Here is a 26,657-nt window from a genome sequence, read left to right on the forward strand (position 1 = left end):
TTTTGTACATTTTAAAACTGTCACAGATTTTATACATGAAAGTATTGAAGTAAAAGCTTGTTAGTAGGAGGGTAGCGCTGCCCCTCTGATTGGCTGAAAGAAATTATTTTACACATGACACACACCTGTGGTCAACTAATTGGTAATGTACCATGTTTGCCAAATGCTTTGTTTTATCTTCACAAGTATTATGTATAGCCAAAGAATAATGTTGCTTAATGGGAGTGGAAGAAGTCTATCCCTGAACACAAATGTAAAGATATTAACCATTTGTGTTTTGTCTTTTTCAACACAGGATGAAATTTACCACTATATTAATCATTTCTGGTCAGTTGTTTCCTAGGCTTAACATCTTAACATCTTTAGGCTTTACAAGCAGGTTCTGAAAGCCTCTGAAACCATGATGAGCCTCCTGAAGTGTCTGTATGATCTAACTAATCTAATTCCCTGGTGTAAAAACATAGTATTGCCCGAAAATTATTTATAATGGGACATCTAGACCAGTGGTTCCCAATTCGGGGGTCCCAAGAAAACTTTCAGTGGTCCCACAATCTTGTTTTTTTTCACATGAGAAATACTAAATACAGTCATCTCTTCAGGCCTCTAAGAATTCTTCAACTGAAGGAAAATCACTCTGTGATTGCTCACAACTCACAAGGATTATTTTTAGGGATTACGAGCTAAAACGCGGTGATATTTACATAGATTTTACATAGTTTTTACATAGATTTTGAAGAAAAAAAACCAGACTTATTTTGGGCTAAAGCAGTCTGTTGTTTGTGGCCAGAAGTACTTAAAACCAATAACCATTCTAGCATTTAATGTTTTCACCATATATGTCATTCTGCTCTTTGAGGAATGCAGCCACTAGAGGGCGTAGGTCGACATTTTCCCTTGCTGTACATGTCTTTTGGCTTTATAATATTTATGACAGTAGTCCAGACATTTTTCTTTGGTCCAGCCAGTGCTACATGGGAGCTTAGTGTCCTTCTAGCCACCCTTCTATCCCTCTGCAGTTATCATGACCACAATGAATGAGGAGTGCAGAAGAAAGCTGACAGCCTGTTTTAGTTTTTGCAGTTAATATGCACTTTTCAGTTCCCTAGGCCTTAGTTGTTCTGACCATAAGATCTCCATCACATTTCTATTTCTCAGTACACAGCAGGGACTTAAAAATTGTGGTCAGTCATTTTTTCTGAACAGTGTATTTACTTCCTTTTTGGTGGAAGATTTACTGGACTGCACAATCAATACACCCCATTTTTGCTGTGTGTAAACATGTAGCAGAGGGTGTTTATAACTGTTCTTCCTTATATTCTGGTCAGAACAAAAGTGTCCCACATTCGCCATGATTGCTTTGTGTAGCTATCAACTAATGCGATTGGTGCCGCTGAACTTTGCTCTGCAGTATTCTTACTGAGTCTGTTCACACACACACACACACACACACACACACACACACACACACACACACACACACACACACACACAAACTAGAGGCGTGGGAAATACCAGTGAGCTGATGTGGTGTCACACCCTTTAAAGCAGAAGTTTATTGAACAGAGGTTGTGCAACAGACATTTGAGGTACATGATATGAGTTATAGTGGAGGGGGGGAGGGGGCAACTCAAAGGGAAATCTGCACCATTGAAACTTCAAGATATCAGAATATTTATGGTTGGTTATGACAGGTGCAACTCAACCCATTATTTTGTGGCAGTTACAATGGTGCACACACACAATATTTCAGACCAAAACATATCTTTCTCACATACAGAATCCATATTTACTGACATTCAGAGTGATTGTGGTTGTACAAAGCGAGGACTGTACTTTGGCCATCATATAGGAATGCTGTTTTTCCCTCCCTTGCACACAACAAGTCAGATGTAGCACCAACATGAACAAAAATGAACATGCTTGAACTATTTATGGTATAAACACCCCAAGAAAATGTTGTGATTCCGTTGTGCCCCCCTCCCACCTCCAGTATAGGTTAAGTCCAAGTGTAAGCCTTGCACATTTCCATCTCACTGACGAAGTTGTTTCTCCACTAAAGCAGTGGGAATCTTCCACAAAAATGCTAATTTGTCGTTGCTCTTTTCCTCCCCCACTGTACTCTTTCTTCTCTGTTCCAGGCTCCCTAACTGCAGAGGTATAGATGATGAATTTGTTTGTGTGTTGTTTTTTTATATTTGTCCAGTAATCCTGAGGTATAGGAAATACCACTGATGCAGAATGTGACTGAAGAAATAGAGCAAAATAGATAAAAAAGGGGGGAAAGGAGACATGCTATCTAAGCAAACTGTCAAACTGTACAAAGAACATTTCCAGTCGAATACTCATTTCATGTTCTTCTATCACCATCTACTTCGTTTTTCTGAATGTATCTCTTAAGCAGTAAAATAATTATATTATAATACAAATGTTTATAAAATAGCAGCACACTCAAGTGACACATCACAACTAGGTAATGTTATTTTTTTGTATAAATGAAACAAATTCATAGCTTTTAGCAGCGCAAAAAGACAACAATAACTCAATAAAAATATTGACACTTTTTTCTTGATGTCTTCACACCTCCTCCTCTGTCCTCTCTTCACTTTGGAATACAGTATCTCTAAATCTTAGAAAAACCCTTTTGTGGGTCTGGTCACCCCATAAAATATATCAAACACAAATTGAAAATGTGGTCTCAATATATAACACATGCAACAATAAATTGCAGGAAAGAAAAATCACAACCATTAAGTTTGGGAGAGAGCTTACATCAGGCAAACAGAGGCAAAAATGAAGGGTCACATCAAATATTCAAAAGGGGATGTTTGGCAAATGTGTCATTAAATTGCCCGGTTTTACTAAAAAACATCACTAAAACATTGGATCCCCGCAATTTTTTTTTTTTTCAGACTGACAAACATACACTCAGCAAAGTCACATACTGTCATGAAAAACTCAAGCACAAGTGAAAGACACCTTGCTGTGGCAAAGCCGTGTGTCCCATTAAAACAAAACAATAAAGAAAAAAAAAAATCATCTCTTGTCTCTTGTTTTGTGCTGATGTCTGTCTGGCTGATGAACCCCCTTTGCCAATGATTTGAAGCAGCAAAGCTCAAAGGGGACTGATGTGTTGACTGACAGACAATAGGCCTAAACAACACAATGTTTAACATTTTGCAATTTCAAGCCAGCACCAAAAAAAACAAAACAAAACAAAAACTGACCAACCACTGCGATACACATCAGTTAAGGTGGTTTCGAACAAAAGCTCTGTTCTGTTTAACGATGCAAACCTCATTGCCCTCTGAAGAACATGTGCAAATATTGGATGTTATGACCACCCTTCCTTGTAGCTCATCGCCGCCCTGTGTGACTATCTGTGGCTGTGATGCAGATAAATAGAAATAAAAATTCAAGTAAAACAAATCATTCATTTCTTGACAATGTAAATAAAATAAAACAGAGCTCATGGATCAGTGAACTGTGGGTGTAGGCATTTTCCAATTCATATCAGCGTTTTGTATTCGTTCAAATTCTCTGGAAACGGTCAGACTCCCCATCAACTTGCACTTTGCTTGAATAGGAATGTTTTTTTTTGATCGGAATGTCCTCTCATCTCAAGTTGTGGAAAGCTTATTTTGTTTGACTCTTGCTTGACAAGGGTATGTCTGACGATTGGGAAACCAGCCCTACAAAGTAAACCAAAGAAAAAGCTAACAAGGAAAAAAAGAAAACATCTATTAACCTCCAATCACCACCCGACGCATTTTCATTTTATTTATCTCCTGGGGAGCATGTTCTCAAAGTGCTTTGCCATTGAAATCATATAGGGGAGCTGAAAACAACCCTATGTGGGACTCCAGATGCATTGACAGTATTTTATCATCTTGTACTCCTCTAAACCCCCCCAAGAAAGTTCATCCTCACATGATCTGGCAGCGTACAGTCTTTGTTCCTCATTTAATTTCCATGTAAATGGAAACCCAAAATGTTTTTGTTCACTTAGCTTTGTCACTGTAGACATCCATTATGAGAAATTAATGTTGATTCCACCCAAATATGCAGATATCAAAGTTTTATTGTGAGGCCTTTGGGTGTCTTTTGTTCATTATCATCTTCCAGCCACTGGCTGTACATCATCCTCGTCTCCTACACAGCAGCATGCTCCTGCACCACTAAAATCCTCTCTGTCCTACCATCCTGTGCCGTGCACTTGTGTGCCTTCCACAGTTCCACAGTGGCTTCTTAGTTGCAAACTGTCCCTCTCTCTCCAATTCTTTCCACATCACACCCTGTCCCCTCCCTGCTAATTATTACAGAGGACTCTAACATCCTCCAGACTTTAAAAAGCACTGCCTTACTTTCTTCAAGACATTGTCCTCTCCTGTTTTCACATGTGCCATACATGCTGCACACGTGAGAGGTCATTACTGCTCTGTCCAGACTCAAAGCAGCCTTTCACAACTAAGGAAACACCATATTGTAACAACGTGAAAAAGAGCAAAGTATCTGGTAATATTTCATTAACAGAATGGCAGTAATTATCAAACACCTCACATGACCTCTGAGTCTGAGGTGACACACCTCAGGCAAAATGCTCTTAGAAAGATGAGGGGCTCTACGTGAAAGCCCCTTTGACTTTTCTGTTTCACTCATAGTCCATACACATGAGTTAATTGTTGGCCAACAATGGACCATGTACACTGTTAATGCATGAAGGCAGTGATATAGCATAGATGCCCTGTTATACTGATGGACAAAGTATGTGTAGCCTCGGCTTGCTCCATAGTCTTTTAACATAACACCATAAGTCTACTACTTTGCTCAAGTGCCTCACACCTTAGAATGCACACTGCTAATATAGATACAGGATCACATGTAGCATTCAGACCAAACACGCACACACACACACACACACACACACGCACACACACACACGGAGGCACACTGCATCTACAAACTGACACACACAAGCAGCCTGACAAAAGGAGCTTATTGATCTCGACTACTCAGTTCCAAAATATATCCAATAATAATATTAATAATAATAATAATAATTACTAATACTACGAATAATTATTATAATCCCGTCTCTTCCCTGGAATTGGGACCCACCAACCTTTCAACGTTTAGCATACTGTTCTCAAGGCTTCCTCTGTCTCATCCTCAACACAAGTGTGGACCTTCTGATGGTCGAGGAGCTCGAACATGAGTCCCCTCTTCGACCAGTCTTGAATGTAATAGTGATAATACTCATATAAAGCAAAACAGAGAAAAAAGCCCCGCTGTGATCCCACGTATGCAATTTCTGAATGGTTTCCACAACTGCTACCATAATAGCCTCATTATCAAGCTATGGTTAAAATATAACTTAAAGATCATACTATACAAGGCAGAATGCAAATATGATTGGCTTCCCTTCTGTATATCCAAGGCACCACAGAGCTTCATCTTGTATCAAATTTGTTGCTTTTAGACTCGAACATCATAGAAAATCTATTTCGTGGGCAGGTGTTTTTGACTTGAAGAACAGAAAATCTACAAAAAAACTAGCAAGCATTGTTCTTTTTCTTTTAAAGGGCTTGTGTTTTTAACATTTTTTGTTCTTTTGTTCTTTTTTTCTGCTTTTAAGAAAATTGAGGTTTTTTTCATGATTCTTTTTTTTTTCTGTAAATCCTGTGCAATGACGCCCTCTGGTGGTTCACAAGTTGACATCGCGGACATCTGTCGGGGTGGAGGATTGATCCAGCTCATCCAGGCCTTTGCCGCTGGGGCCTCTCTGTGTCTGCTGCTGCTGCTGTTGCTGCTGCCGCCCCTCACGCAGGCTGCTCACCAACACGCGCTCGATCTGCTCCTGGCACTCTTTGAGAACATCCTGCAATGCATCAAGAGAGGGAGAACAAACTGTAAAAATATATTCCTTTTAATCTGCTAATAGGAGGGGCGCAGGGAAATACATGTCATTTTAGTCAGCTAAACTATACTGAACCGTCTGCATTAGTTGACACTTCTGAAAACATGAATTATCTCGTCATAATAGCAGAATTTGTCTATTAAAGAAAGTAAGACTACAAGGTTTAAGATTTGACATCTGGGATTTGACATCTGGGTGAGTTATTTGGCAAATAGAAGTCAGACAAGCCAACAAATGTTTTCCACAGGTGAGTAGAGCAGCTGCTGTCACAGTTACTGGTTTTTCAGCTTGCATTTCATCCTGCAGTTCAGTCCTAATTAAGAGACAGTGCCAGCGTTGCTCAGTGGAGAAATTGGTTATCACAACTATCATTGTAAGTAACAAGAGAAATCTGAAAACTATAGTCAGTGCATGGGAAACAGGGGCCCCTGATGTGGCAGCAGAGGGGCCTCTGAGCAGCATAGGCCAGGGGTTTTAAATGACCACTGACTTTCTAGCAGCTCCAGCTACCGCCAAGGCTGAGCAAAGACACGGACCAGACCCAAGTATTACATCAGCCCACCAGGGTTGTGCACTGAACACCACCCCTATAGTGCTCATGTGCACGTAAACACATAAGCACGCACACACACATACACACACGCACCCTACTGCCTCCCCCATCCAACCACCCACCTATCCCTACCACCTCCGCCATTCCCAAACACACACGAAACCCAAACAGAAGTAGCCTTGACAACGGCGGCTGAAAACACAGGTAGTACTAAAGCTATGTTAATTACATCCACCTCCTGTGGGAACACAAAGGTGGTGCTTTTTTAACGAGAGCCAGTCTGTGTGCCTGCCTGCCTGCAGGGGATCCATGTGAGACCCGGCCGGCTCGCCTTTCACCATCAAAGGCCCGCCGCGGCAATCTGAGAATCCACCTGGGAGAGGAGCCTCTCAACAGCGCTGAGCCCTCATATCCTTCCCTGATGGATGGTTGACAGAGCGGACAGCGCAGCGCAGGAAGAGAGAGCAACTAACTTGGGAAGGGGAGAAGTCAGGGAGGCTGAGAGGGGTAAGTTAGAGAAGTGCTGAATGGGTTGTTAGCAAGAGCATCAGAGGGAGGTCAAACTGTTGTGTGGTGACGAACAGCGATGACAGTCATTAAAGTAAGAACACACTGTTGCAATACCACAAACTAATATGAGAGCTCCTGTCTGAAAGAACTGACAGAGAAAGTTAACACTGACCTCTGGTGGTGAAATACTGTACCACAACCGAAGCCAACGTGCACACACACATACTTAACCCCCTGCCTTAAAGCACCAGGCGTCTGTGGGAAACATGACTGAGAGCGCCCCATGGCCGGAGGGATGGGTGAAAGTGTACCGCTTGTGGAGCGGGGAAACATTCTTTAGAAATTTACAGCTAATTTAAACCTGATGGGCCACAGTTTGAACCTGTGTTATAGCTTCTGGTGCCGCTGGGCCTCGAAAAAATGAGATCTAAGATCTTGCTCACATCAGAATTGCTCTTTGAGAGCTGTGCATGGCTGAGTGACAAAAGGTCACAGTGTCAAAGGTCAAACAGCGTGACACAATACAGGGCGAGACATGCACCGTGTTGTCAAGGGGAAGTTACACATGTTTCTGAATTCTGACCCTACTTTCAAAACTAAACGGTAATTTGTTGAAGTGTTGTACTTATGGACAATGTTATGGTGAAGAGGAAGACTAAAAACTCACAGGACCTCTGACAAAATGACTCAGCCTACAGGGGGGGTTGCTGATATCTGAAGTATGCATGAAGTAATTCCTTGCCTTGACATCTTTTTTATTTTGAGTTCTCCAGCATCAACCAATGATTAGTCCAAGTGAGTTTTTTTGGGTCACAGTCCATGAAGACTGATTTGATGTTGAGGAGGTTGGACTGATCTGGGCTGGGTGCCTCTGGGAGAACGTTTCCCCCAGCAATGGGTCTGACGTGGAGGAAACCCGACCAGTGCTGTCCCTTAATCTCCTCCAGAGGTTGGCCGCTAACATGGGCGTGTGCACACTCACACACACACACAAAATCTTCCCATCAACATGTGCCCCATTGGTCATAAAATCTCAATTCCTGTGAGAAAATTAAGTAAAGCACAGAACATGTAAAGGAACTGCCTGTGTCTTACCGCAAGAATGCACGCCTTCACTTCTTAAAAGACATTCTCCCCCCATCTTTGCCGCTCTTTAGAGCGGCAGTTCGAATCCCATGCCAAGCCCCATGGGCTTTATTTGAGAAACTTTAATGACTTCAATATGTGACTACTGGAAACACCAATACTGTTTTCAGAGAGGCTCTAGGTACTTGGACACTGAGGGGGCCAACAGCACTGAATAACTGGGCCATGGGAGGTACAGTTCTTTACTGAAGCATCTTATTTTGCAGCCTCAACCCAGAAAACACAAGAACATCTCAGATCCTCCCTTGTCGTTAAAGTTCTCCATCTGCCCCACCTCAAACATACATCATACTGCAACAATCTGTGTTTCTGACAAATCAAGGCATGCACATTATTCCTGGGCGGCCTTTGTGACACTGGCGGTAGGGGGAAGTCGTGCAGACAGACAAAACCAAAAGGAAGAAATGTGTGAAGCCATGGAATGTCTTTTAACTGCTGACTGTACCACACAAGACAGTGTTAGCTACTCTGGGAGGACTCGGTGGTCAGACAGCTGAAACAAACACACAGGCAGACACACACTGATGACACACACTACGGATCTCAGGGAATCTTAAAACAAAATATCCGGAGGCTGACACTGGAAATAAGGAGTCACCACATGACTCGAATTTCCACAAGTTACAATAGAAAATGTGACCTTTCTCTTTCTTTAGCCTGCATGCCGAAACACCGCAAGCAGTGACGCCACAGGCTGTGTTAATAGAGATAATCTTTCCTAATAAATGCATCTTTGTTGCAAGCATTTTGGTTACTGGTGAATTCCTCCAAAAAGTCACATTTTTTATCTCAAATACAGCCAACTGCATGCGTGCAACTTACATGAGACCATCTCTGTGATAGTTAGGCCACAGTGGAAACCATAGTGATAAAAAAAAGAGGAATGAAAACAGGAAGAAAGGGAGAAATGGGAAAATGTGTTTCCGGTGTCTTAGTATGTGTCCCTGACTGGAAAAAAAAAGATGAATGAGAGACTGAGAGAAAATGAGTGTCAAAACAATAAAATCTAGGAAGTAGTGGTCTTAAACCCTTGCAGTTCTTTAACCTCTATTTCCTGTTTTAATCATTCAAGAATAAAGCGGAGCTCCTCACACTTGGCCTTTATATAAGACTGTAGTCCTCGGATGTTTGTCTATTTGTCTAAATTTTGTGTTTTACTGTCACTACAGATGACCTGTGCAATTCAGAGGAATCACAACTGATCTGTGTCCCAACTCAACATATTTGCACAAAGTTCATATTTTCTCTCTGGACATTGTGACTTGGCTCCCAGACTCAAAGCCCTGTCTCCTGTCCCTTACAGGGAGCCCCTCTTGGCCACACCAGGTGTATGTGAGGCTACACACATTCTTCCAGTGGCCCAAGATGGTGACTTGGCCCTATCATATTTCCACTGGAAAACCACAGCTTCTGGATACCACAGATGCCAGCAGGGTGCCAGGGGGGTGGCGTTGGCCATGATGCTGTTGGCAGCAGCAGCTGCAGAGGTTGGCGAAACTTGCTTTCCCTTCATATTTTGCCTGGCTCTTTGGCTCACTGGCTACGAGACGCTGCTCTACCATCTTGCTGAGCATCTACACTGCCGGCCAAAACCAAATACAGTATGTTATGTGTACACTTTTAGACTCAGGTTCAAACCACCACCCTAATGACTACAGTCAAAACTCAGGTTGAGGTGTCCCTTGGGTGTTGAATTGACGTATAAAGTGGTTCAACTTTTGGGAAAAGAAGGTAGGGTAAGTGTTAAAATGACACGGCCAATGATCACCATTTCCTCTTTTTGAGTGTGTGAAAGTCTAAATGCTCTATAGTGACAAACAGTGTGAGACGCACTGAAGCAACATATTAGCAGTGACAACTACTACTGGGCATCTGCCATGACGCTATGTTTTATATGTTGTATCACAAGTGGTGCACAAGTCTGACCTAAGTTCTTAAGTAACTTTATAAACCAAAAGATACTCAATGTGTTTACTTTTGGCTGGCTTCTTAGCAGTTTATACTAAAGCCCCTCATATATGTTGAATTAGGAAGGGTGCCCTCTGCTTTGCCTCCTGTGTTTACTGCGAGCCATGGCTTGTCTGAACCCAGGAATGTGAGGGGTTGATCACAGAGACACAGAGCGACTTAATTCCCTCAAGTCTAAGACCTTGCAGCCTAAACACACTGAGGCCCTGTGCTGCTGAGGCCAGCTATTTGTTTTTCCTCAGCTGCTGAGCGAGACTTCACACAGCTCGCACCAGAGGGAGCCATGCTTTCCAGCAGCGATGCATTATGGACCATAGGAGGAGACGAGAGAGGGCTGATTGTCGCGAGGGAGGCATGACACCCCCTCAGTGTCCTTTTCACACTTCAACAGCTTTCTTCCACCACCTCCTCCTCCTTTGCCTCCTTTTGGGACAGAATTTAACATACCAGGGCTGAGGCCTGGGATCAGTGTCACGCCCTTTGATCTACTCCCTGTGCAGTGTGCACACATGAACTCAAATGTTCATGTTTAAATTAAGTCAGCTTTTACTATCCATAAGCATTTTTCATCATATTTGGTATTAGGAGCACTGCTGCCAAGGCAGTGGCCTCAGTACTGGAGTTGGTCCCTAAGCGCTGCTCTGTGGCTGCCCACTGCTCCTGAATAGTTAGGATGGGTCAAATGCAGAAGACTAAGTTCCCCACAGGGACTAATAAAGAATAACTTAATAGCTTCACTTATTATCTCACAGTCTTACTCTCCTTACCCTCTACAGTTCTGCCCACCTACCCATGCCTGCGGTGAGCTATAGAGAGCTGAAGCCTTCTCCCATCTGTGTGATGAAAGCCAGGCATCACAGAGTCAGTAGAGGCCCTGCATGTGTTTGGACTCAACTCATCCACCACCGCAACATTCACTGTACCCAGACAGCCACACAATGGCCTGGCCAGCATTCCTGTCAGCGACAGAGCATACTGTATATGCTCTCAACCTGGCTCGATTTAGAGGATTCTTTATACGAGGGGGCCCCGAGCAGCCGGACCGGACTGAGGGAAAGGAAAAGAAACCTGCCACACGCTACCTTAAAGTCCAGTCAAGTGTATGACGGAGTCTGCACCGAAACTGATGCAAGCTCCCAAAAATGGGTTTATGGGAAACCAAATCCCAGTGAAGAAGCCAAATATGAGTGTGACATTTCAACATTTCAGCTACTGTCTGTGGCAAACACACAACCTCAACAAGCATGTGGCATTCTTGACTTTTGACATAAATAACAGAGATATTTTCCCTCAGAGTAGTAGTAAGTCTGGTAGAAAAAAAAATACATTTGCTTGTTCACAGTAAAACTGTGATTCAGTGGTAATCAAATGAGTTAATTGTGACACTTCGCTGGAGATATAATCTGTGTGAAGAGATGAAAAGCTTCCTACTACGGCAGCAGTTGATTCAGCACTGAATCACCGAGTTACTGTAATAATTGTAGTTATTATATCGTACTAATTGTACTAAACACTTGAAAACCTGACTGATTTCTGCAGATACTAACTTTTACTCCTCATACAAATATTACTCAGAAACATCCCCAAATTTTCCGAAAGGAAGTTTTAAGCTCTTAGAAATTCAGTGTTTAAAAATAAAATAATTTTTTTGTTTTTTTAAGATAAAAAGTAAAAAAGATCACACCCACGTTGCAATGAGTGTTCTGGATGTGACAGAGAAGTAGAAAACAAACTCACCACTTCTGTATTTGTGATTTTGGCCAGCAGGTCTGTCAGACTGTCGCCCCACTGTGACTGGTCAGCTGAATCCAGCTGTAGGCCGCAGATCGCTGCCCCCACACTTCCTGTGGCAATCATGGAGGGAGGGTACATGGCGAATCTGAAATCTGTTAGAGGAAGAAACACTTATTGAGTTCATATGTTTTCAGTGTTACTAACTAGTAAATGATATAATATTCTAGGTAAGTGACGAAGAAGCATTTAAAGTTAAAATCTTTAGTTAGGTGGATTAATGGCAAAAACAGTTGATTTACCAAAGAATTCTTTATTCACCTGCAGTTTCTAAATTGCACTTTTCAATTCATACGTTCAACAAAAAGGGTACAGACACGTCCCTCCCAGAGACAATATGATCTGGTGATCTAGCAGTCAGCTAATAAATAATCCTTCTATTGCACGGGGCCTGAACGCAGCGCTCACTAATGACCAGGGGCCTGGATAATGAGGGTTCACTTGGCTTGTAAAGGAGCTGAAAAGCAACCACCCTCACCCACTCCCCGCCCCAGTCCCCCTTTCCCCAGCCCGGCCCCTTTTCTTCCATCTCCTGAGTAAATCGTGTGCTCGCTGAAAAAAGCCCCATAGCGCTTGGAAAGGGAGGAATAAAGAGGCTCAGTGCCTCTGCCAATGCTCACTGCTGTAGGTCCTTTTTCCACGTGTGGTCACAGGCGTGCGTCTCAAAGACCAATAACCTTGTTAGCTCCCCTCACTGTCATTCATAATGCAAATGAGACAGCTTGTGAACGGGCCAGAAGCCCGAAAAGGCAAGGCAACTGGCATACAGGGAGAGAGAGAGAGCAAGGGGGACAGACAGACGGGGAGAGAGAGTTTTTCTCTTCACAAACAGAGACACACACATAAAAACACACACGCATGCACGCACACACACACACACAGACACACACACACACACACACACACACACACACACACACACACTCCTTTCTCTATTCTCTCTTTATGTCTTGCTCAACTTCTACCTTTCTTTTTGGACAACACATGGCCTGCTTAGATGGGGCCAGTGAATGGCACACATGCCCCAGTCTTTGTTGCTACAACAGGCAGTGGTTTGCATTGGCGGCCCTCCTATCTTTTAGCATATTAATAGAGTGGCGGGCCAGCAAGAGGGAAGGCAGAAGAGTGTGACTCCATTGTCCAGAGTCATCACCTCATTTCACCCAATTGAGAGACACAGCATCCATCCCCTCTCTGCTGATACCAATTCAGCGAGACAGGCTGGACAAAGAATGTGGCTGGACGGGGGGACAGGGGGTCGATGGGGGGAGAAGGATGAAGAAGGAGGGATGGACGGTATGGCGACAAGGCAACAAGGAGAAAAGAAGGGAAGGTGGTGGGCGTGGTGGGAGAGGAGAGGGGGTAGACAACTCCGTTGCACATCACTCTCAAGTCTGTGTCCAGACCCTTGTGAGGGTTTGGAAGAAGAAAAGACTCGCCCTCCAGCGACCCTCACCTCCTGCCTCCCATCAACCCCCCCCACAAGTATGCCTCTGTTCCTGGGCCACCTATGGGCTGGAGGAGTGGGCAGTGGGGGCATAGAAACAGACTGCACATTAACATATTGCCATATTCAATTGCAAAGCAAACTGTGTGCGATGGCTCTGAAGGAGATTTTTCTTCCTTCTTTTTTAAAAAAAATCTGGAATCAAAGAGGTAGGCCCTTTGATAGCTGTAAAGGCAGCCCCTCACTGCCTTTTTAACATGCACAGCCAGGCGCTTTCTCATCTTGTGGGCTCAGTGTTGACAAATAAATGAACTTATTATACACCCCTGTGTTAGCCGCTGGGCCTCTGCCAAGGGGCGATTTATTAAAGGCTACCTCGAGCCAAGAGGAAAGAGCACACAAAGCCTCTCAGCATTACATCACTGCTGTAAGAGCACAACTTTCTACAGAGGGGTAAAAGAACAAAGGCATACATGGATTTACTGTACGTGTGCAGTGAGCGCTGACTGACAGGCGAGGAGGTAGACACCTCAGAGACGCAAGCAAGAAACAATGCACCGATGCCTGCATGCTTTAAGATGCAGGGCGACACACACACACACACACACGCAGCACAGACATAGGTTTGTGGGAGAGCTGAGTGGCGGGCAGTGGGCAGCAAGCTGATTTTTCGCACTCAAGACAAGACAGGTCTGTAGCAGAACAAGGACGCGCGCGTGCAGCCGATGCGGGCTGACACTCTGGCCTGGTGGCTGCTGCATGTGGGGGGAAGAATGGCCGTATTTTAGGAGGCCCTCATTGATATTCATGTTGAGGATAAACAGTGTATGTAGCTGAGTGGGGACGCCTGCGATGGAAAGCTCCCTGTGAGCAGCGGCTGGCTGGCCTGGCCTGCACGCCTCTCACCCCCTTCAATGGCCCTTTCTCCTCCCTATGCCCCCTCGTCTCCATTCCTCCGTGTTCCTACCCCCTGAAACTTCATCCTCAGGCCTCTGGTCACACAGTCTGCTGCCCTACATGGCCCACTCCTCCTGGGTGGCTGCAATGCACAGTATGCACATTAAACTTGTAAATTAATTAAAGTTGGAAAGTTGAACAACAGCCAAAAAAAGAAAGAAAAAAAAAGCCCAAACTCTCCTTTTCACCCTCTCCTCTCTTTCCAGTGCTATAAATCAGGGTCTTGTATTCTATACGTGTAGCGCTTATTGACCTTGTTTATTAAAGGAGTAGCATTACGAGGACTCAGGGCCTGTTGACTGATTAAGGTCGAAAACAAACATAATTTTGGGATTGGCATGACAGTATGTTTCACCACTAATGCAACACAGCCTGGTAGTCAAAGCAAGGTCTGTGGAGAGCTACTCAGACGGTACACCTAGTGTAGCTTCTTTAGACACACAAACAAAAACAACACCTTCCCGACTGGGCTCTAGGAGTTCTTCCACATGGAACATGAGGAGTAATCACTGATTAAGAAACAATAACTTGATACTGCGATCTGTCATATTCCATTACTTCTTGTTCCAGACTGTCACTCCGGAGACAAACAAAAAACAAAACTTGGGAGAGTCTGAGTCATGCAGCCTGCTCAAACTGTGATTTCCGTTCATTTGCCAGAAAACAGAATTCCTTCTTAATTGTAGCATCCTGTGACAGTTCTTTTCAGTCTTGCACCATCATCTCCACTGTCACAGCTGCAGCCTTGAGGCGCTGGTATCGTCCGAACTGAGGAGCACACGGATTTGGATCGGATCGAGGGTGCGATGCGGAATAGTTCACTTTTCTCCACACTGGAAGAGCACGAATTGGTGACTGTATCAGTTGAACTGGTCAAGTTTCTCTTCATTGTTATTGTTTGGATGAAAGCAGTTTATGAAGGCAGTTAAACCTTGCTTTCTCCCTCTGTCTGTCTATCCCTGTAGCTGATATGATTTGGACAAAAGGAGCTTAGCAGAAGTAATTAAAAACTGGATCAGAGGACCAGTTGTGTGTATAGATGAAGAGACAGACCGAGAGACACTCTGGTGTGATGACAAAAATGTTCAGGTCAGACTAGCTGCCATCAACATTTACTTTCTTCAAATTGCAAATATTAGTCTTTGTGGTTTACGTGACCTCCAAGATAAACATGCGAGTTTAAAAAGATTTAGATTTCTAAAGCTTTTTGGTGGCATGATGTGCAGCATCCAAAGCAAAAATCTCCTCTTTGTGTTCCTGGTGTGACTCAGCTGGCCACAGTATTTATAGTGTGGTGCTGATTACACCAGCAAAGTAAAGGGGAGAACTCAGGACATGCCACTCGATGATTCACTCTGTGTGTCACATTTTTGGGTGCATACTGTTAGGAAGCTTCTTCCTGTTTCATCTGTTGACGATGCAGTCGGACCGGACATGATTCCTCACATCAGTCGAGTGTGTGGAGAGATGATAATTTGTCGGAGGAGGTGGCTAATTTGTTTGGGTTCTGACTCATCAAACATGAAGAGGGTTTTATGTAAACAAACACCAGTAAGGAGCATTTCATTGACCACATCTGAGATGAATCATTCATCTCTAGAATGAGGGGCTGAGTCTGGAGGGGATTCTCCGTGCTGCAGCTACTTAGAGAGGAAGCTACTATGAGCATTCCAGCCTCTGGACCAGTGAGACGTAACAGCCAAGACGAAACAGGACTTATGAATCATTTTAAAATATTTGAGTGGGCACTTCTGCATAAAAATGGGCACTTTTGCCTACAGCTTGTCTCTTCCTGTGTAGCCAAAAAGCCTCCAGGATTTGAGGTACACAACTTTGAGAGCAGTGAAGAATACAGGAGACAAAATCAAGATCCGTTTGGCTCTGAAGACATCTTTGGATAGATTTACTGATCCTCTGTGCATATCTCCATTACTTTGAAATAAAAATGAAATACAGCGTAAGAACCGTACGCAAGTATGTCATCCAACTTTGCACTGACTCATGGATTAGACGCTGTATAACCAAACAGTGGAATATACTGGAGTGTATACGTCTGGAGTACAGAGTATATGAATCCTAATCCAGGCACAGGTGTGAGTAAATGTATACATGGTGGAGTTTATATACTCTGCACTCTCCATAAGTAGGGACATTATACACGAGGCAAAGTGAACCCGTGCAGCAAAGCTTGACACCTCTCACGCCTGTTAGCTAGTGAATCATTAGTTTCTGTCGGGGGAACTAACCAGTTAATCATCAAGTAACTTCACAGTCCAAAGATGCTTCCACACCCCGGAAAAAAGTAATCAAATACTGTTCACAGGTAGAAAAACTGGTACTCAGTTACTTGAGCTACTCGTTATTCACATCCCAACTTGTAGCAAAATCTTCATTGTGTCCTCCGGGACAATTGACTCTCTCTTGGATGGCATTGTTGGCCCTGATCCAGATTTTTCTTTTGATCAACTTCTATGACCATTGTCACCATTCCATGCATACCATTACAGCGAGGGCTATTGGAGTTGGTATAAAAAAAAATAGACCATAATCCCTGCCAATATGGCAAGAAGACGGAGCTCAATAACCACAGCAGACAGGTTGGGGTGCATCTGTCTGCCCCATGCACCCCGTCCATTCTCCCACTTTACCTCAATTGAATAAGAATAGAAGAGGAAGCTCGGAGTGCTTGGTGTCTGTGTGTAGGAATGGAGGTTCATAATCTCCCTTAATGAGCTTGTTTCTGGGCTATTATCCGGCGGCCTGCCTGAGGGAAACGCTGGTGTTTCCTATCAAGTGGCCCTGCAGCGCTGACCCTCGCATGGCTCTGCATATGAAATGTAAGGGCCAAGCCTTTTGTCTCCTTTCTCCCAGCCTCTAGCTGAGCCCCCGAGCCATTTGCATAGTCCTGAATGGACCAGCCAATGTTATTAATTAATACAGAGCCAGCCTGCGCCACCTGACAAAATCCCACCGAGTGGCCCGAACGGAACTGTTTCATCAAAAGAGAGGAGCCATTAGGAATGAGAGGCCTTATTCTCCACTTCTCCTCTTCTCTCTCTCTTGTTCCCTTGAAAACAGCGAGCCATGGTTTTATGCATGTTTTCTTTTTCAGTATAGGGGCAGCAGTGGTGGGAGTAGTGGTGGGTGGTGGGTTGAATGAGACTGTATGAAATAGGAAGGCCACAGGTGACCCGTTGTCAACTGTCTTGCAAATGTAAATCCTCCTGAGAGATCTCCTCCTTCTGCTGTGTCTTTACCTTCTCAGCTCCGCTCAGAGGATGTCTCAAGGAGGATTCTCACCAGATAACTCAAGATTTACGGCTGGGAACGTTCCACAAATGGGGTTTCGAATTCCCAGAGATCTTCAGATGCACCAAATTGTTGACTCACTCGCGCTCTCTCTTCCTCTGTCTTGCCCTCACTCTCTGTTTGCCTGGATACAAGTCTGAGGAGAGCATACACAGATAAATGGCCTGTTGCTAATCCAGAGCTATATCTCCAGAAAGTCTCTCTCCTAAAACACAATGTCAGGAGGATGACTCCAGGAGGCTCGTAAATTTATTTCCACTGCCTCATTGAAGCAATTAAGGACAAAGTGCATGCTGAGTCTTTCACAATGTTGCTTTGGGAATAGGTCTGATCACTGACACGCTGTCATTCCACACATTAATCCACTGGCACAAAATAGAGCGAGAGAGATGTAAGGGTGAGATGGAGCGAGGAAGAGAGCAAGAGATAATAAGTGAGTAGGAAGTAAAAGGAGGCATAAAGGAGGAGAACTAGAAGTATTTTTCACCAAAACCTTGCAATTATTAGCCTTTTCACACCATATAATATCTATTGCACAATCAGTGTGGGGGATTCCATCACTTTCTGTTTTAAATACCTGTCACCTCCCTTGTATCTATTCATCAACTGTACACACACTCCTCTGAATGATGTCAACACAAGGAGCTGTTTCCCATGAAGGGGGGTAGTTAGCATTCCTGTTTGAGGCCTTCAGAAAAAGAAGCTGGTGGTGGCAGGGGTCATCCAGAAAGAGAGAAAAAAGGAGTTCCAAAAAGTCTGATTTCCTCATTGATGTTGATATAAACCCTTATTGGACGTTTAGGACCGGTAGAGGTGCTAGTTTCGTATCACTCCCCCTGCCTTGCTTGTGGCTTTGAACGTAGAGTTGGAGGTGACGCAAACAGGAGGAACCTGCCTTGAGAATCTCAACATGGGAAAGCTATCATGTCCTCCAGCTGTAGGGCGGGGAGGCGTGAGAAGTTAGGGGGGAGAGAAAGAGGGAAGGAAGGCGGTAGGGGAAAGAGATATGAAAACATGACATGCCTTAGAATTGGCAGCGCAAAAACAATACACTCCTCTGGCTTTCCCTAACTCCCCTGTTCCCTCCTGCATCTTCTCCGCCTCGATCTCACTGTCTCGTCAGATCATGTTAAAGACTCCCCGTCCCTCCCACGACTCGCTGGATGTTTGATCTTGAGGGAACAATTCACCTCAAGAGCAGAAAGACAATGGCCTGCCCGCCTCCACCCCTGTCCATTCCTCTTCTCGACCCTGTGCGACATGGGAATGCCCCTCAACCAGGCAGAATCTGCTTTGAAGTGTTACTGGATGCTCTGGAAGCCACTGATACGCCTCTAAAACATGACCAGATACCAGCCTGGGAGAAGACAGATGATGGACGTCAGACTTAAGAGTCTAATGCTGAAATGTCCTCCATGACACATGCTTTTCTTAGGCAGAATATTTTTGCATTGGAGGCAGGCCCGGCACCAGGATTTCAATTTTGGTTGGGCCAAAATAATTATGGCTGAGCCTTTTAATTACAGAAGTCAATACTGTTTGCCTTCCTTTGACGGTTTCCAACTGGTAGTCTCGCTAAAACAGAAACCACTGATATCATGCTGTGGAAGGCGACTGGCACGTCTGGTTGATTGTAACACTTTTTAATTTCGAGATTGCTTATTATTTACCCACCCCAGTTTGTATTTAAGTGGCTTACTTAAGTGGCACATGTGGGTATATTGCTCAAATCGTGTGAAAATGAAACATAGTATCCTATCTATCATGTTTATTTTTTCGCTGTGGATTGTGTAGACAAACACATTCATTCATTTAGAACACTGACATTTGAATTCTATTTAAGGAAAAACCATCTTGTTTGGATGATCTGGCTGGATTATTATTTCTTGAAGTTGATTGCAGGGAGAGTGAGAGATCGACTGCTGGGTGAGCTAGACCGACTTTTAACAAGAGAGAGAGAGCGGTGCACTGCGTTGTCAATTCATAAGCTTGTCTCAACAGAAACGCTCTATGCTTTCAAGGCAATATAGAGGCAATCAAGTCAGGCAGGAATTTTCAGCTCTACCTCCCTTCTTGCCTACACTGTTTTCTAGGTTCTTCTAGTCTCAATAGAAAATGGATTTGCAGCTATGAAATTAGATAGTGACTGCATCTGCATTCTTAACTATTGATACACACATTCTACACAGCTGGAAACTGATATGTTACCATAACCAACATAGAACGCTGGGTGAAAGCCTGAATAAAAACACATGAAAAACCAAATCTGCTGCCGAACAACCTCCGTACTGTGACATTCATGTGCGGACTTAACAGGCTTTAACTGTTGTCTTTTACTTTTTTTAGAAAGGGAAACATTTTTTTAGTATTTATTGTGTATTTAAATGTTAATTTCAATAATTAAAAATAAAAGTTAAGGAAATATATGTTCTCCCAGGGATTTAGGATGAGCCAGTTGTACAAGTGGGCGGGCCCAGGCCCGTTAGGCCCACCCACAACGCCGCACCTGGTTGGAGGTAATGCATCTCACTTAAGTTACGACGGGCCATGACTGGCCCACAGCGCACCTATGAACAGATTTGTTGCTGCATGTTATTGAGAGAAGAGGGCTTTGATACGGCATTAAAAGAAGAATGTGCAGATAGAGATATTTTGCAACATGAGAAAGTATGTTGATTGCTTGGTTTTACTTGGCAGCTAATCTATGATGAGTATCACTTGCAACACCAAAACGAAAAAAAAGATACAGTATCAAGATTACATTGCACTTTGTATGGTCATCTTTTGGATCAGTCTTCCCAATGAAAGATTGTAATTCATCAGGATAAACATGTTAGTAATAGGATAAGGATAAACATGTGTTGGTACTGCAGGACATCAGTAAAACAGAAATATTGACAAGCGTGTGTCATCTGCTCTCGTCGTGTCCTACCTGTGGCACAAAGGGCGATGAAGGTCTGGACATGTTTGCGTATAAGTGCCAGCTTATCCTCGGGCAGCGGCAGCCTCCTCACAATGTGCTCGATGAAGTCGTTCGGTGTCACTGCTGCCAAGTTCCACTTCAACTTCCCCAACACCACCAGTTCCCATTCCTGGGGAGAGAGAGGCAGAGAAAGAGAGAGAGAGAGTACAAGAGAGTAGAGTCAGCGATGACAGAAAATGAGAACGATCAGATGATCAGAGAATGATTAAATGACACAAAGTACAACCACGTATTTACATAGTGAAGCAGCTTACACTCATCTACAACACTGCACTTTACTGCAATTGCTCAGCCAGTTACACTGTGGCTCAAAGTGTGAGTGTGACACCGTGGGGACCCCGTGTGGAGTGTATGTAGGGTGAGCATTATTGTTATTATTATGTGTTTGGTCGTGTGTGTCCGAGTGTCCGTGTGTGTGTGTGTGTGTGTGTATCTGTCGGCAACTAATCTGGCATACTACTGGACCCATCAGCCTAATATTTTTTGTGCACATTTATGACTGTGTGCTCAAGGACCTCTCATGGTTGCAGTGATTCACAATTGTTGAAAAACCTATTTTATAACACGTTTTATACCACCATTACCCGCTGACTCCTCACTCCTCTTAACCAGCCGGTAGGGGCCGCAAGTGATCAACAACTACGACAGAAGACATTTCCGGCAATCGGCTAAGCTAAAAACAAGTCTGATGCAGGCCACATTTTAGTCTTTGTTGTGGCTAAAATATTGAAATCCATAGAAAAGTTTGGTCTCATCTTGAACCGGAACATCTGCAGATTAATTCCTTACCCAATATGTTATGATTTACTAAATTTAGGCACAATACGAGATGAATAAAGCCTCATTTTTGTTAGCTTCACCACCATCTTGACTGTAAGGGAGCCGAGAGGAACAACTGAGTGAGATTCAATTCTTCTTTGTTAGGGAGGAGAGAGGGTGGTAGGGTGGGGTTTTTTTGTGTGGTGTGTTACAACAAAGTGTTCTAAATAAATAACAGTTGAGAAGTTTGGACTTCCCTTTTATTGTTACCTAATTAAGTTTATGCAGTTAGGCGGACCCAGGAAGACACTTGGTTACAATACTTTTACACTAAAACTGAGACTATACATGGCCTCAGACACACCTGGCGTAGATCTGCACTCTACTGAGTGCACTCTTCTAGTTACGTTAGTGTCTGCTTGGCCAGGCCTGGGACAGAGAAACACCAGCAGCGCCACCAACCCAGGTGACCTCACAACACTGTCTCCCTCCCCGTCTGTCTGTCTGGCATCTGGGGACTTTCCTAAAGAGGCCCACCAGAGGTTCTACTGTGTGTGTGTGTGTGTGTGTGTGTGAGAGAGAGAGAGAGAGAGAGAGAGAGAGAGAGAGAGGGTGTGTGTGTATCTAGGAAAGCTGTGCGTGTTGGGCAGGATCAGCAATAAATCTGCTGTGTTTTGTTAAAATATTTTAAGAAATCTTTCAAAAAACCGGTATTTCATTTTTGTATCTTATCTCATTCTACTAATCATTTAAACAAAATCCTTCATTTCATGTTGCAATAGGTAATGATTAATGAGTGATTACAATTCTGTTAAAGCCATGTGGTGCTTATCAATAAATGTGTCCACTAAGCCCATGTTAAGCTTCATATAAACAATGTCAAATGCCAAATAAAGTTTAAGACTTTATTTCAAATAATTTACTGCATATTTGTGACTCTGAATCACACATGACTCAACACCTTACTGTAGCATCAGATTCACCAGAGTACACTGCTCTAAAGTTCACGTATCATTTTTATGCGGATCTCTTGGCAAAGTGTGATGACACATGCTAGCCTGTGTGTGTCTGTGTAGTTGGAGGGGACACTAGGTGTGGTGTTCTCGTCTCTTAGGGTGTATTGTTACTTTCACTTCCTAGAGGAGGAGGTGATTAACGGAAGATTTGGTGACTAATTTGGGAAAAAATTTCGTGGTTTGGTTCCGGACTGCAGCCTTGTGACTGGGACCACGGATGCTGCTCATTTTCTCCTCCAGAGAGACCACATGGACTCAGTCATGAGACAATTCAACATGGCTGCCACTAAGCCTGCTACCAGCCTGCAATTTTCTAATCAAAGTGACCTTTTCAGCCTTGTAATGTTTCCTGATCTCCTTGTTGCCGGGGACGAGGAAGGGTTTTTAAACAGGGGGTTTGTAAATACCCACAGTTACTCATATAGGAGGAAACCAAAAAAAACAAACAGAAGCACTTCTGATTTAAAGGTGAAAGACATCTTCCTCCGCGTATCTCAAAGATTCAATTATTTGATCATATGCAAATCACAACGCTCAGCAGCGGTTTGTTGACTGTGGCTGCTCTTCTGATGGAAACATGGCTGCCTTCTGCTCTCAAAAGCCTTTTCCATCAGTTCCAGCGAGCAAGATTCAAGGCTACAGCGAGAGCTGTGACAACCCTTGCAACACAGGCTCAGTGCTGACAGAGTGGCAGGCAGGCACCCACTTCCTTCTGCTACTGCCTTCCTCTGGTCACACCTTCTCTGTAACATTGTGGTTCTCTTTACAAGAAATTGTTACCAAAGATGAGGACAAAAAAAACGATCACATGCCCTGAGCAGCTGATCTCTGTTTCCTGTATCTGCATGTCAGCCAAAATGCTGCCTTATACAGAAACACTGAAGAGGCCTCAGCAAACCAGTTCAAGGACTGAGGGCTTTGTCTTCAGACTGAACATAAAGGTAGAACGGACTCAGTTTTCTTGCAGAGTGCAGCATTATACACATTATATGAGTCCACCTCAGGCTGACAGTGCAGCACTTTCTCTTTTAAATGTACAATTGTCTTTACTCGTCAAACCTACAGCTATCATAAGCTGACCATTGAGCCCTTCACTGAGGAGAGGGGAAATTAAATCTGAGAAAATATTCTCAGGCAGAAATACATTCCAGAAAATTATCAGAAACCGACAAAACCGAGAGCAGCTCATCAGGAACTTGCATATACTGCAGCAATCAGCTCAGCGGGTAGAGCCGCCAGTCAAGCAGCGAGGCAGGCCTACAACCATCAGCCACATCTGAATCATAATATGTGGCCTCTTTCACAACATGGGTGGGATTGGCTGTTGTTTACTGAGGAATGTTTATGTAGCACCACAGAGCAGTGGGGAAATACTTATCTGATGTGAAGCTGAGTTAATTAATTGGTTTGTGCTGGTGAAGACAGCTGGTATTATCAGGACAAACAGGCCTTTTCTTATAAATAGGACACAAGGAAATGACAAATTATGTCACTGCAAACGACACAGAATCTTTCCTGCATCAGCTATATTTATAGTTGTGACTGTATGCCACATTTATGCTCTGAATATGTGTACGAATCAGAAATAGCGCAGCATGACATAATATCAGAAATGTGTGCATCTACGGTTATTTTTGGATGAAAGCTAAACTGTAAAAGGCAAACTTGAATTTCTCTGTCTCTCTCTCTCTCTTGCTCGCTGACAGGAACAGAGTCAGAAGTTTGGCTGCAGTTCAAGCTGACCTCGTTGCTCTGTGCAAATATCTGCCACCAGATGGCGATGGAGACCATTGCACAGACTGGATGGATACTGTAAAGACCAGAGGGTCTTGTACAGTAAAGAGAGCCCTTGTGGAACAATCCACTGTGAGGCTTTCGGTTTTCATGCACCTTTGATGACGCTGCAGTCCAAAGTGGAGACTGCACAACAACTTGAGCGAAAGGAGAACTGCCCTGGTGTTTAGTGTGTGATATTGTGGGCTGTATAATTAAAATGGACATGTGTTGAGTCAAGCAATACCTTAAAACAACAGAAATAAAACACTGGTTTCCACAAAGCAAACATGATGAAAAAAAGGAAAAGAAAAAAAAGCCAAAATATGTCATGAAGCTATGTTTGGCTTCAACCAGCTGATGATGACAGCATGAATCCTCAGAGGTGTCAGTGTGAATTTTGTGAAATGTACTGAACCAACTGTTGCTTACCAGCAGTTCCTGGGGTCTGATGGAGTTATCTGTGTAGATGCAAAGCTTCTCTGCGGTTAATGGACGAGTCTCCTTCAATTTGGATGCAAGAAACATGCACACTGCTCCCAGCAGCTGCAGGTTACACTTTTTGGTGGGTACCACGGCTAAAAATCTGTCTAAGTAGTTCATGGCCAAAGGAAAAACTTCTTCCTCGCACTTCTGCTCTTCACAAACCTGAATAAAGAGACAGCAGACAATGCAGCAATGTTCAGCATTTGGAATCAGTAACCCACCCTGCAGTGACCTCACTTATTTTCCAGCACTTGAAATGTATATAAAACTTTCATGTGATAACGAAACAAAAGACTAAGCACATAAAGAGCACATATAAATTCAATGACACACATAGTTGGGGCCCGGCCAAGAAATTGCGCCCAGCCCTAATCGGTTGCGACATCATAAATTAATTCGAAATAGATTATTTTACAAAGAATGAATTAAGTCTCAGACACATACTGTCAATAGAGTCGCATTCCTGCAGTTCATTCACTAAGAAATGAATTCAAGTCACAATCAGCCGAGCCAAAAAACCACCCCGACAGCGCAGCACACGGAAACACACTTTTTTTCATTCGTCATATTTTCATAAAATAATTAAAAATATAAATAAATTGTCTAGACCGATTTTTTTCGCACCATAATGTTCAGGGGGGCTTTCCATATCATACCCGACAATTCATATCCAAATCTGTTCACGGTAAATATGAATAAAATGTCAAAATAAAAAGCAAGTCGCAAGAGGTAGGTCTGGTGTGCGTCACCGCCGACCCGATATATTTATTTCAAAAATTAATTAAAAATCTCCAGTAGGTCAGAACCTGACAATATTTACATGAAAATAAAGCCAAAAGGCTCAAGATTGTTTACAGATAGATGTTGATCAGAAATATTTGACAAAGTGTCAAAAATCGAACATAATTCCAGAGCGAGGCATTGCGACGAGGGGAAGAGCAAAGCGACAGATAAGGCCCTCGCCCTTCCGACATTTAAAATAGATACCTAAAATGTTTGCAACGCTTTTTGTGATCCTTTCTATATTCAGCGGACAACCAAGACCCTCCTCTGTCAATGCCGATGGGTTTTAACCGCTGTTATTGCGTTTATGACACTGTAAAGTCCTCTTTAAAGCACAAGCGCTCCTGTAAAAACCAACATGGCGATAGAACACACAGGGCAGCATTGCATTGGGGAGTGCATACGTGTGCATGGAAATATTCAGGCTATCTAAAATAATAACATTAAAGAATCAACAGGCAGCTTGTAAAGACAACATGTGAGGCATATAAAAGAAATTCTCGCGTGTCCCACATATCGAAGCTCGCAGTATCATAAGCACGGTCAACATGACCGGACTTTAGAAATGGTAAGAAATGACAGAAAACGACACATTTGGTTAATATAAGGAATAAGCAGTCGGAAATGAGAGCTATAGGTCTTATCTACCGTCCGAAAATTGCAAACAGCGCTCAGTAAAACAGTAATGAAACAAATCAGGAGGCTTTAAAGTCGAGCACGGAAATAATAAGACTTGTCAGCACTCGGTGTTTCGGTATACCTCCAACATCCAAGTAGCGACCATCCTCCTCATAAACGGTTGAATATCTTTCTGGACGCCTTTGAAATAGGAATATTGGGGTAGAAACCTCTCTTCTATGGTCAACAAGCTCTGCAGGACTCTGTCATCGCACAGGAGGTTCGGATCGGGACGAGCTCGTATGATGGTGTCCATTTCGAGGCAGAGCAGCTCCATGGTGCTGGTGCTTTCACTTAAGTACAAAAGTAGGATTTCTCTCTCGGAAACGCGATAGCAGTGTTGCAGAGCAAAAATGCAAAAAGATGGAAAGGAAAGTCTTTTAGAGGCATAAAAAGTGAGACTGCAGGGGCTCCGTAAGAGTAGTCCTGCCTCTCCTTGTTGAGAACTTTTTCCTCTCTCCCCACAGTGCGCCTCTACTTTCATCCGCCTGGCCAGATCAGGCGCATTTCAAGCCTGCCCTGCATGCGCCACTGACGCAATTCACTTCATTACCTCTGTATAGACCAGACGCAACATGCTGCAC

The 26,657-nt window shown here is 43.5% G+C and overlaps 1 protein-coding gene across 1 annotated transcript; it reads right to left on the minus strand.

Moving 5' to 3' along the window:
- Positions 1 to 1,515: 1,515 nt before the first annotated feature.
- Positions 1,516 to 26,657, minus strand: ccnd2a (cyclin D2, a). The gene is made up of 5 exons (XM_067589066.1): positions 26,156 to 26,657; positions 24,559 to 24,774; positions 20,528 to 20,687; positions 11,829 to 11,977; positions 1,516 to 5,875 (listed from the first exon to the last, which is right to left on the minus strand). The coding sequence occupies exons 1-5, from the start codon at positions 26,555 to 26,557 to the stop codon at positions 5,702 to 5,704; spliced, it is 1,101 nt and encodes a 366-aa protein (XP_067445167.1). The 5' UTR covers positions 26,558 to 26,657; the 3' UTR covers positions 1,516 to 5,701.

Source organism: Thunnus thynnus, chromosome 5, assembly GCF_963924715.1.
Source record: "Thunnus thynnus chromosome 5, fThuThy2.1, whole genome shotgun sequence".
Taxonomy (NCBI): Eukaryota; Metazoa; Chordata; class Actinopteri; order Scombriformes; family Scombridae; genus Thunnus; species Thunnus thynnus.

What these genes read in the sequence shown, in the direction of transcription:
- ccnd2a (XM_067589066.1), bottom strand. Translation starts at nt 26,557, where the DNA reads ATGAAAGTAGAGGCGCACTGTGGGGAGAGAGGAAAAAGTTCTCAACAA. An exon ending in TCAGACCCCAGGAACTGCTG is followed by an intron (nt 20,688 to 24,558) that starts GTAAGCAACAGT and finishes CTCTCTCCCCAG; the next exon opens with GAATGGGAACTGGTGGTGTT. An exon ending in CATCGCCCTTTGTGCCACAG is followed by an intron (nt 11,978 to 20,527) that starts GTAGGACACGAC and finishes TTCCTCTAACAG; the next exon opens with ATTTCAGATTCGCCATGTAC.